This window comes from Macrobrachium rosenbergii, chromosome 12 (genome assembly GCF_040412425.1).
Source record: "Macrobrachium rosenbergii isolate ZJJX-2024 chromosome 12, ASM4041242v1, whole genome shotgun sequence".
Taxonomy (NCBI): Eukaryota; Metazoa; Arthropoda; class Malacostraca; order Decapoda; family Palaemonidae; genus Macrobrachium; species Macrobrachium rosenbergii.
In genome coordinates this window covers 66,287,820-66,300,567 of record NC_089752.1, presented here as the reverse complement: position 1 = coordinate 66,300,567, position 12,748 = coordinate 66,287,820, and the positions used below count along the sequence as shown (strand labels likewise).

The following is a 12,748-nucleotide window of genomic DNA, read 5'->3' as shown; positions in this document are numbered from 1 at the left end:
TATGATCCATTTCTTGCAACTCACATCAAACTGCATGCAAATAAAGGACGAGGTCACACAAATTATCTCTCCTCTACAATTTGTGAAGAGGTAATTGGAATAATGGGCGAACATGCACTGCAAGAAATAATATCAAGAATCAAGATGTCAAAATACTATTCTATTTCTCTTGACTCAACCCCAGATGAGGGTCACATTGACCAACTAACTTTAGTCATACGCTATATGGAAGACATTGCCAAAAGAAAGGTTCCTGACATTCATGGACAATCGAGGTCACAATGGTTCTGATATGGCCAAAGCCCTGTTTAAGTTTTTAGAGAGCCACAATATTGATCTCAAAGATTGCAGAGGGCAGTCCTATGATAATGCTGCTAATATGAGCGGGAAGTATAAAGGAATGCAAGCCCTCATCAAAGACAAGAATCCATTATCAGAGTTTGTGCCATGCTTTGGACATTCCCTTAATTTAGTGGGAAGGTCAGCAGTTAATACATGCTCTGCAGCTATTCACTGCTTTGACTTTGTTCAACAATTTTTTTTTTTCACAGCATCCACGGCACGCTATGCTACGCTCAAAGAAAAATTAACAAGAGCTGATAAGCAGTTGTATGTTCCCAAGCGGCTAAATGAAACTCGTTGGTCTTGCAGAGCAGATGCAACAAAGGCTATAGTGCATGGTTACAGAGAGATGAGAGAGGCTCTTTATGACATAATGACTGATGAGGAAAACAAGGCTGTGGCTCGGAATGAAGCATGTAATTTATATGAAAAAATGGGTAAATTAGAAATAGCCATTTATGCTACATTTTGGAATGACATCCTAGAAAGATTCAATGCAACAAACCATATTCTACAAGATCCTAAAATGGTTCTGAGTGCTGCAGTGAAAGCACTCAAGTCTTTGAAAACATTTATTGAAACAAAGAGAGAAAAATATGAGGAATATGAAGCAGCTGGAATCAGACTGTCTGGAACAGAAGAGTATACTGAAGTTCGCCATTGTGTGAGGAACGTGCGTCTTAATCCACTTGATTATGGTAAAGCAGAAGATGCCCAGATGAGTCCCAAGGTAAAGTTTCGTGCAAACAGTTTCCTTCCAGTTATTGACCAAATTGTCCAATCTCTGAGTGACAGAATAGCTGCTTATGATGTTGCATGTGAGCACTTTGGATTCCTCAATCGCCTAGAAGATATGGATGCTGATGAGATCAGTTCAGCCGCAGCTAGTCTTGTGAGTTTTTACAAAGGTGACCTAGAGCCCAGTCTCAAAGATGAACTCGTTCATTTTGTTGAATTGGTAAAACTCGACATAAAAGACAATGAAAAAATTCCAAAAGAACTCTACTTCTACAAAATTCTCCTTGACAGTGGCTTACAGGCAACTTTTCGTAACGTTGAAATCTTGTTGAGAATCTATTTAGTATTAATGGTGTCCAGTTGTAGTGGTGAAAGATCATTTTCCAAGATGAGAATGATAAAAAGCCGACTGAGAACGTCAGTGAGCCAGAGTCGTTTTTCATGGTTGGCTATAATGAGTACTGAAAGCGATATTCTTCGGGAAATAGATTTTCGGACAATAATTACAACTTTTGCCTGTCAGAAAGTACGTAAACCTCCTCTGTTCCTGTAAATTAGTTAAATAATAATAATGTAGAAGCTTCCTTGGTGTTTCCTTAGCTACGGCACTTCCTATATGTGGATATTATATATTCTATAATACCTACTTAATCTGAATACTAAGAGTTCTTCATTTTTTGCCAATAATAGTCCTCATTGTAACCCAGAATTGCCCAGGTGGAAAATGCTCACTGTACTCGCCCCTCCACTTCACTAAAAAAAAAATCATAATAATAATAATAGGAAAATAATATAAAATAAATAAATCAACTGGATAAAGGGGCCCCCACAAATGATGTGCCCCGGGGCCCCCCTCAGCTGTGGATCCGGCCCTGCTCCCACCCCACCCTATAAAAAGAAGTTACGAAACGGTGTACCCACCCTGTTCCCTCCCCCCAACCCTTCCCCGTTCTTCTTGTATAAGCTTCGTGTACCTAAAGAATCTAAATTTGCGAACCGGTTTATCATTTTAGGATTAAGATGCTCAGACAACTTCACCGTCATGTAACCCAAGGTTATTTTCTCTCCCTTTGCTTCGTGAAACGTAGATGAAAGGCAAAGTTACTGACTGGCGTTTGTGGTGGCCCTGATGTGATTCACGGCTTTTGTCGTGAGGTCTGGTTTTGACAATCGAAATGCCGGCGACTCTTCGCAAGCCTAGAGTTCGGTCGACATCAAAAATTTAATTATATATACCACTAATAAAAACGAATCTCTTGATACGCGTATTTTTTAATATTAAACCGACGAAGGCTCAACTTTTTTATTTCTTTATATATATTTCCCGTTCGGAGTCATTGTCGACCAAAGTGAGCTTATCTAAATGTGTGGGTAGATCGACAGTGAACAGGTCTTGCTCCTTAACGCCACGAGCGCATAAATCAAGAGAAGCGGCAACGAAAGTACTTTCGAGAGGACAAGTTTGAGAGAACAGCTTTAGTCAAGTCGCAACTTTTAATTTTGTCTAAAATTATACATTTTCGAGCAAACGTCTAGAAAAGAAATGACAGTGGAATTCCAGATTCGTGATTTTTTTTCTCTTACGTCGTTCCTGATAGTTACAAATTCTGTTTCGTTGGTAACGCATATATTTTGTTATGAAAATATTTTAGAAGACCGGCGAAATTTGTCTCAAACTCTGTTTGTTTACCCAGTCTTCTAAACCCTCGTCAGTTTACCGACTAACTTTTCTGGCGGAACCGTGCTGGTTTTGAGCAGCCTTGCCCGTCTCGGTCGCTACATCACAAAATTAAGTAACCAAACTATAATGAACACTCACCACCATATAAAGTAGGCTACATATTAGCTGATTTGCCAAATCTAGAGTTGGACTGTGATTTTAACTGGCACGTACCAAAGACGCAGAGACAAATAGGGATGGTTTCTCCAGACATAACATTTCGGGCAAGTCGTAGCTTTTTTGTTTTTTTTAATGCGGATGAAAATTGAATGTGTGATCATTTAAGCCCAGGATCGAAGAAAACAAGAAAAGGAATTAGGGGGAAAGTACAAGACGGGATTACTCCTGGAGGGACGACAGAGCCGTCTCTTAGAAGGGTGAATTACTGTAGGCTATGTGCCAGGGAGAGAATTCAGAACCTTGGCAGTGGAAGGAAATTCTCGGATTACAGATTACAAAGTGACGAGGTAAGAAATGCCCAGACAGGTGGCACGAGGCCGCTTTAGAAGAATGGGAAGGACCCTCTACATGAACTCAACCAGTGGCCGAAATGATCATAGAAGCGAGACAGATCAGCCTCTTTGCGACAGAAAAAACACCCGAGAGACGAGGCAAGTCTGGTCACTGATCAGACGAAATGAAGTCCATTTACTCCTGGCAAGGAGGGAGGCAAAGAAATGCCAGGAGTGATACAGCGTAGAACGATGGCGTCCCGTCTTCTCGAAAGGAACAGACCCCGGCCACAGTTCCCAAGTATGAGTCAGTAGCGAAAAAATAAAATACGCTCTGACGAGAACCATTAAATGGGACGAAACTCCAGACAACAGCACAGCCTCGCTTTTGTGATGGCATCAAAAGGCTTCCATGATTTTTTTTATTATCATTATTTTCTTTAGGGATTCTCTGGCATGATATCACTCCCCTGACAACGTAATCAGAAAAGAGCTCATACACACACACACACACATGTGCACATTCACATTCTTCGCCCAGGCAGACAGCTTGACCAGTGCGAGAAGATGGTGTCTGCAGCTTGGACCTCATGTGCCATATGACAACTTCCCTGTAGCAAGAATATGTGGTCAGAATGCGTAACACATCGGAGGGAGGGCGTCGCGAAAGTAACAATTTAGTCTGGGGAATCATCTGCCTAAAAGATGGGAATCTTGGGCATTTTGGCAAATGATAATTTCTTCTGGGAACTAACATGCCCATGTAGGTAGGCTCGCACGCACCCCGCGCTCTCACAGACACACCCTATTCCTACATACACACACACACACACGCATATATATATATATATATATATATATATATATATATATATATATATATATATATATATATATATATATATATATGTGTGTGTGTGTGTGTGTGTGCGTGTATCACCTACATACTTTTCGGGGTGGCTTCAGAGAGAAACTAAGCAAGTTACTGCTATCTTGGCAATAAATTGTTAGATCAAAGACAAATCCCTGGCTGCGACAGTCCACTTCGCTGGCCGTTTCATAGAGCTAAAAAAACTAAGCAAGCTTTTCCAAGAACCTCTGTCCTTGGATATAGCATCCATCTCCTTTTTGACCAATGATGACGCAAACCATTGTTATGACAAGATTTAAATGCGTTTTATAAATCGCTAAGACTTGAAATCGGAATAATATAATACAATAATTGTTTTATATATATATTATACTTTTTCGTACAGTTTAATACAATAAATTCTAACTAATGATAATGTGTATATATATATATATATATATATATATATATATATATATATATACATATACAGTATATACACACGCAAACACATATATTATATATATATATATGTATATATGTATATAAAGATAAAATCCATGGAGGAAAGGGAAACACTGGAGGGCTGCGAGGCCTTTCGACTGTCTGTCGTCCTTACTTAGCAGACTGAAGAAATATAAAAGTAAGTTTACAAAGAAAGCTCGGATTTTAAAGGAATAATATGTACCTGGAATCCAACACAACTGAAGATTTAGTAGAACTGCCAAAACAGGGTTAAATATTTAAGAGGTTTTACACAAGATTAGGATCAACCGTTCAGAAGCAGGACAGGATTCGTTAGTTTTGATGTTTGCTCTCTTTTTATTAAAGTCCCTATAGATTCTATTTTAGAGTATCTTGGTAATGAACTAATCCATCATGAATTACCTCTACCCGTAAGTCATATTATTTCACTCACTACGTTGTGCATTTGTGATTGTAAGTTTATATTCAATGGTGCATTTTACCAACAAATATTTGGTATGGCAATGGGCAACCCTTTATCCCCACTGCTCTCAAACTTGTACATGGAATTCTTTGAAAAACGATATTTACCTAATATCATTTATACTCCTTTAAAGTGGTATAGGTATGGTGACGATTTTTAGCTGTTTTGCCTGCTGGTATTGATGTAAATGATTTACTCTCTAATTTGAATAACCAGGTATCATCCATTAAATTTACTTTAGAATTAGAAAAAGACAATTGCCTCCCTTTCTTAGATGTTTTAATACATAGAGAACCATTTCAATGCAAATTCAGTATTTATAGGAAACCTACCAACAACTTAACTCATGTTCATTTTTATTCAAGCCATCACCTTAACATCAAAATATCAATTTTTTCTTCTATGTTTTTACGAGCTTTGCGCATTGTCAGTCCCCAGTATTTGGATAAAGAAACTGAATACATAAAAAAAATAGGGACAGATTTATGTTCTCCTTCACATATACTAGATATTTGTTATAACAAAGCCCACAAAAAGTTTTATAGTAAAAGTAACATGAAGAAAGAAACCCTAAGAACATTCTTAGCTTGCCTTATTTTAGTGGTTTTGAAAACATAAAATCATGGTTAAAACCTTTACTGTAAACCTCGTTTTTTCTTATAATAACATACTCAAAAGAATGTTAATAAAAAATAGCCCTAAAGAAAACAACAACATAACATATAAAATTCCATGTTTGGATTGCCCCTCTTTTTATATTGGCCAATCTAGCAAAGAATTAGATGTACGTATTAAGCAACATAAGTATTCAGTCAAAACTGGACAAGCATCCAATGCTATATTCATTCATTTAAGTGAAAACTCTCACAGGATAAATTGGACTGAAAGTTCAGTGATTGCCAGATCGAAAGATTTCTCTTCAAGAAATCTATTGGAGTCCGCTATTATCCAGCTTACTTCCAGCTGTAATTTTAACCTTAGCCCTGGCATGTATTGTTTGGACCCCTGTACTAGAAAAATGTTCAAGAATGACCTAAAAGATAAAATCACTGACTTAATTACAAATGAGTTACCTTACATATATTTTCTGTATCCGTATATTTGATATAATAATTTTTTATTTGTAAAAATGTTCATCTTGCAAAAGTTATTATTGTTTACAAAAAAGAGAATTATTTTGTTGTACTAATATTTTTTGGGTGGTCAGTGACGCCTTTGTATAATCTTTTAATTGTCCTGTCCCTGCTTCTGAACTGTTGATCCTAATCCTTTGTAAAACCTCTTAAATATTTAACCCTGTTTTTTCAGTTCTACTATTCTTCAATTGTGTTGGATTCCAGGTACATATGTTTCCTTTACAATCCCCATCTGTCATTTATATGAGCTTTCATTGTAAACTTACTATTATATTTCTTCAGTCTGCTAAGTAAAGGTCGAAAGAGTCGAAAGGCCTCGCGGCACTCCAGCGTTTCCCTTTCCTTCGTGGATTTCATCTTTATTTATATATTCATCAAGTTCCATATTTTCGTGATTCGTTATACATACATACATACATATATATATATATTATATATATATATATATATATATATATATATATATATATATATATATATATATATATATATATATATATGTATGTATATATATATATATATATATATATATATATATATATATATATATATATATATATATATATATATATATATATATATATATATATATATATATATATATATATATATATATATATATATATATATATATATATATGTCTCCACTACATTTACCACAGTAAAAGAATGTTGGGGGTGGCCCCCTCTTGAGATCCGACTCGATTCGAGACTCAGCCCTTATGATGACTTTGGGGATTTAATGACGGTAGTAATGTGAACATAGTAAGATTACAGTATTTAGGGCCTACTGACTGAGAACCAAGCATGTTATCCCAAATATTACCTAACATTTTATATTAACAAGCAAATCTAAAGTCATATTTGACCATGAGAAGTCACCCTGTACTGAAGTGCTACATGAACCATTGAATCTAAAGGGCCAACTTGAGGATCGCGACAGATGACAGGAATTTTCTGTCGCCTCAGCAACGACGATGAAATGGAAACAGATGAATGGCAATGGCCTGCTTACTCGCGCGCGGCACTCGGCCGAAATTGGCGAGTCTCTCTGGGGCGATATATACCTTAATCCCACTTTATGGACCTTTTCCATCATCCCATGAGGCTGCTGGCCCCAGAAAGCAAAAAATGGCTGTCAAAACGTTTTCTTGTTGTATAACCACACCGAACATGGAAGGTTGACACTGGCTGTTTATTCAGTTATTCAACATTCAAGAATATTAACTTCTTTGAAATTGTTCGCTTTTATTTCAAGCTGCCCACAGCAAGAAAACTTGACACTTACAAAATTTCGGATTTGATGACATTATTATTATTATTATTATTATTATTATTATTATTATTATTATTATTATTATTATTATTATTATTATTGCAAGAAGTGGAAAGCAGAGAAATGAGAATAACTGGTGAATGACATTCAGTTAAAAGTAAATGACACATTTTCTGCACTATAAGCCAGAACTAAGGAGAGAGAGTGAGAGGAGCAAACAGACTACAGCAGCCACATCATCCTCATTTTCCGACTGTAATTAAAATCGGAAGACGTCGCCTCCGCAAGGACGAAATCACTCAACACATAATATACTATACATAATTATATCCGTCATTATAATCTCAGCGTCCCTGAAAAGTTCTCCACTCAGCTCAGCTCAGCTCGCCCTTGCTCAATACGGTCACCTAGGTGCAATTTGGTGTGCAAGCGCAGAAGCAAAACCTTACTGGAATACCATTCATGTAAATCTGAAAAAAGGGGTGATGATAGAGGCTTTATCAGAAGGAGGCGATAGATCCTTTGCCTTTTAAATGAGGGCAAGTTATGATTTGGGGAAACCAGAGGCAAGAAAAGAAACTTAAAGCAGTCACTGAACCGTGCAACTCGAGAATTCAATTGAAACGATAAGAATGATTACAAAACGAATGCTTAAGTTAAAGAAAAGAAACTGAACGGAGGGTGTTATACACACACACACGTGTGTATATATATATATATATATATATATATATATATATATATATATATATATATATATATATATAATGTGTGTTTTTCACTTCACATCACTCGAATTTGTAGTTCACAGTCGGTTTCACGAAAGCTGAATTCTATTAGCTCTTATAATCCTAACCTGTTTTTCGCCGAGTTAAGATTTGCACTTTGTGTTTTTTCCCGTTTTTTCCTGTACATTTGTTGCGCAAGTGGTCATGCAATAAATTCTGCCACTGCTCAGAAATTAGATAAAGATGGGGGGGAGAGATGCCATGCTGTCATTTCTACTATTTTATAGTCGGCGCCAAATCCAAGAATTTAGGCGAAGAAGCCTGCTCGTGCTTATATAACATGTTGCGTTCAGTTAGTCTCAGCACGGCGAACAAAGTGTTCGCTCATGTTGGCTGCCGTCTGCTCCTGTTCGGTTATTTCGGTGTTTTCGCTCCAAGATGATTCGTTCAAGTCGTCATTCAAAAGTTAGCCGGTGTGGAAACACTCCTACCTGATAGTGCCCCTCAGTGTTGAATTCATAATTATCAAGTGATGCTTTGACAGAGGTTTAGTTACGGAATGCTAATTTATTCCATCTGTCGTTCAGCAACTTCGACCAAAACTCAGAGTGACTAGACTCGTTCAGTGTTGCAACCGAATGCGCAGCGTGTATTGTCTTCTAGCCACGTCATCGTGTTTTCAGCCGACTGAAGCACCTTTTCCTCACATCATATTATTCACCGTCCCATGTTCTTGACACCATGTGATTCTGTAAGGGGGTTTGATATGGTAATTTTGGGCCGCTAGTACTTCAATCTGTTAATTATGAGAACCAATGCCAAACTAACCCACGACATGCCCGCTACCCGTGGTGTTTGGGGCCTTTGAGAAAGACGCCTTATTTAACACGAAGCTGTGGCAGCTTACACACACACATACACACGTGTATATGTGTATGTATATATATATATATACACGTGTGTGTGTACAGATACATACCAGTATGTATATATGTATATATATATATATATATATATATATATATATATATATATATATATATATATATATATATTATATTACATATATATATATATATATATATATATATATATATATATATATATATATTATATTACAGAAACAAAAGCGACATAATTTACCTGCGTTTTCACATCAGTTGTTCATTAATCTTCTGAACCGGCTCGACCACTCGATACTGATGTCCCGCTATTTTGAAAAAGATATATCATCTGAAAAGTAATTTATGTTTCATTTCTCCCTGAATTATTTCTGCGAAACCGCGATATTTTTATCTTAAGTTCAGACAGAGGCCACGTAACCAGTTTCGAACAGAGATTTGTCCACACATATCACAGTTTAGTGATTAGTGAATCTTTAATCTCAGTGAATGGAGTTTTCGCCGTCTCTAAGAATGACTAAGAATCGTTAGTCATTTAAACAGGAAGAGCAAAACATTAATTCTCCTGAATCAACGCAAACAGAAAAGGGTGCTCCACCGGCCCCCAGAACAGACATCTCATGGAGGACAACAAACGAAAGGTTACCAAGAAACGGCACAATAAAGCTGCGAACTTCAGGTCACCTCAAGTTGCTGGTGAATTATATTAATTTCTTCGAACTTGTGGTTTTCATGAATCTCAGCGGCTTCAAACCCACACATTACCAGCCGAAAGATTAAATTCAGAAAAAAATATAGCAGGAGAAATTCCTTGGAACCAAGAATCATGTTCAAGGGGCTGGCAGCAAAGGGACCTACTCGCCACTGAGAAATACTCTAATGGGAAAGAAAGCCGAGACCGCAAACCATTTCTCAGGATCAGATGAAAAACGGAAAGAAGAAGAAAAAGTTACATATGAGCATGGGACAGAGCCAAACTCGAACACTTCTAAACGGTAATCTCTCTCTCTCTCTCTCTCTCTCTCTCTCTCTCTCTCTCAACAGAAGGTACCTCGATGAGAAAAAGCGACTCGACTGTCAGTGTTAGATTTACGCTTTTATTACTTCATCATAGATGAATCTCTACAATGAAAATTTCCATATGCACACATATATATACAGTATATATATACTGTATACGCATACACATATATATACTTTACATACTGTAATACTTATGAATATATATATATATATATATATATATATATATATATATATATATATTATATATGCATACTGTATACACATACATACATATATATATATATATATATATATATATATATATATATATATATATATATATATATATATATATATATATATATATATATAAACTAAAGGACCTCATTCAAACTGGATGGTATCAAATGGAGTATTTATTCAGAAAAAGTTACAAGCTTTCTTAGACAAACAGTCCACATTATCAAGCATCCGTACGAATACTTGATTATGTGGACTGTTTGTCCAAGAAAGCTTGTAACTTTTCTGAATAAATACTCCATTTGATTCCATCCAGTTTGAATGCGGTCCTTTTAGTAATTCTACTAATGCACAGAACAATTGTGTAATTGATAAAGTTAATATATATATATATATATATATATATATATATATATATATATATATATATATATATATATGTATATATATATATATATATATATATATATATATATATATATATATATATATATATATATATATATTTCTTCCTTTCTCCCTCTGTCTTTTTCATGTGTGTAGCTCGGCTGGTGAACCTGTATCATATGGACTTTGGATATTTATCTTAATAAGCAATAAAAGTCACAGAAAAAATTTTTACGAGACTGGGGAGAAATCACTGTAAGCTTCAGTTGCAAATCCATTCAGAAAAGGTTTTTCAAGTTATGGAATGAAATTTAACAAGATTGATTGATTTCTTATACATATATTAATATGGTTGCAGCTGAAGGCTATGGGAACTTGCGTTGGGCAGGCGAAATCTGACTCTGGTAATGGGTTCAGGTAAAACCATATACAAAAGGAGTTTGGCTGAGGGCCTTCTTCAAAGGGGGAAGTTATTAGGCAAACACTTAGGTTTCATTTAATTATTTGTATTTACATTAGAAAAACACACATATCAGAAGAATGAAGTGTAAATGACAGGGGGACAAAGTCATATAATAAGATTTACAAACAAATGGTTAATTCTCTGAAGAAACTCAAAGGGGACCTGCTTCAAAGGGGGCACTGCAGGGGAGAAGAGCAGTGGTTACGCCACTGCACACACAAGATGATAACAGGTCCACAGCAGGCTAACTCCTATCTGCAATCGAGAGCACACGTGGTTACTTAGCTACAGTAAGGCGCTTTGATCAGGGAATCGAGGAATTGCACAGAAGGTGCCCAGAAAAGGACTCGATTCCGATAACTGTAATTTTACACAATTAAGTTACACTTTCTTCACTGATTCGTAAATTAACATAAAACAAAATAAAAGCAATACAGGTCTTTCTGTAGGTATATCGCGCTATGAAAGGAAACGGGAAAATAGGAAAAGATTTAAAAGGGACGTGACTAACATAAGAACCTTCACTCTGGTACATTACCTTCATCGGGGGATGGATTCCTTGTCTTCAGGGGGTGGGGCGCCAGCAATGGAGGGTAGTGTGAAAGGGGCTCACCACAAAAGTAACTCAGGCTCTGGACAGCCACAGGGGAACAGCAAGGGACAGCTCATGGGAGCAAGAGGGAGGATGGAAGTGTCCTAGTTAAGGTTCCAGAGTCTTCTAAGCTCCAAGCTCTTCTAAGAATGATGCACCCGTGTGATGCCCTTATATAGCATCAGGAGATTACTATCTGCTCCTTGTAGGTGGCACTGTATGTCTGCGGGTGCACGTGGGGCATGGGGCATCTGGACCAGGTGTTCAAGATGGCGCCTGTCACATGGAGTCACTTTCTCTTTTGACTGAGGTGGGAGTATCATCTCCGATAGAACAGCACCTGAAATCAAGGTCTATGAGCAGTCACTTGGACAAAGAAAAGGAATTAAGGGCTTGCCCAGAAGGGTAGTGGTGAGAGGAGTCAATAGGGGTGAATCGTGCCAACAGGTAACCTTTCACTGTTTAAATGAAAACAGTAGGCATTATTTCAACAGAACATGAAATGTTCTTACGTTGTTTCTTTACTTTACTTCTTGGAGGATGAGATGGTATGTGTGAGGTTTACCTCATTACAATATATATATATATATATATATATATATATATATATATATATATATATATATATATATATATATATATATATATTATATATATATATATATATATATATATATATATATATATATATATATATATGTATATATATATATGTATATATATATATATATATATATATATATATACATATTATGTATATATATATATATATATATATATATATATATATATATATATATATATATATATATAGTCTTTATTTTTCTTTGTTATGGTTGTCTTTAATTTTACACTTGCATAGCCTACGTGCATTTCGTTCTGAGAAGCTTGTTTAATGGTAAAATAGAGTTTCCTCTTTTAAAGAGGGTGGCGCCAAGTGCGCAGTGACTTCTGGTTGTTAGCAGGTC

The 12,748-nt window shown here is 36.1% G+C and overlaps 2 protein-coding genes across 2 annotated transcripts in view; both read left to right on the top strand.

The window, feature by feature from the left end:
* The window catches only part of LOC136843707 (sodium-coupled monocarboxylate transporter 1-like), a 102,951-nt gene that overhangs the window by 2,059 nt on the left and 88,144 nt on the right, over window positions 1-12,748 (top strand). The window lies entirely within an intron of this gene.
* Window positions 263-1,633, top strand: LOC136844052 (52 kDa repressor of the inhibitor of the protein kinase-like). The gene has a single exon (XM_067113067.1). The coding sequence runs from the start codon at window positions 263-265 to the stop codon at window positions 1,631-1,633; it is 1,371 nt and encodes a 456-aa protein (XP_066969168.1).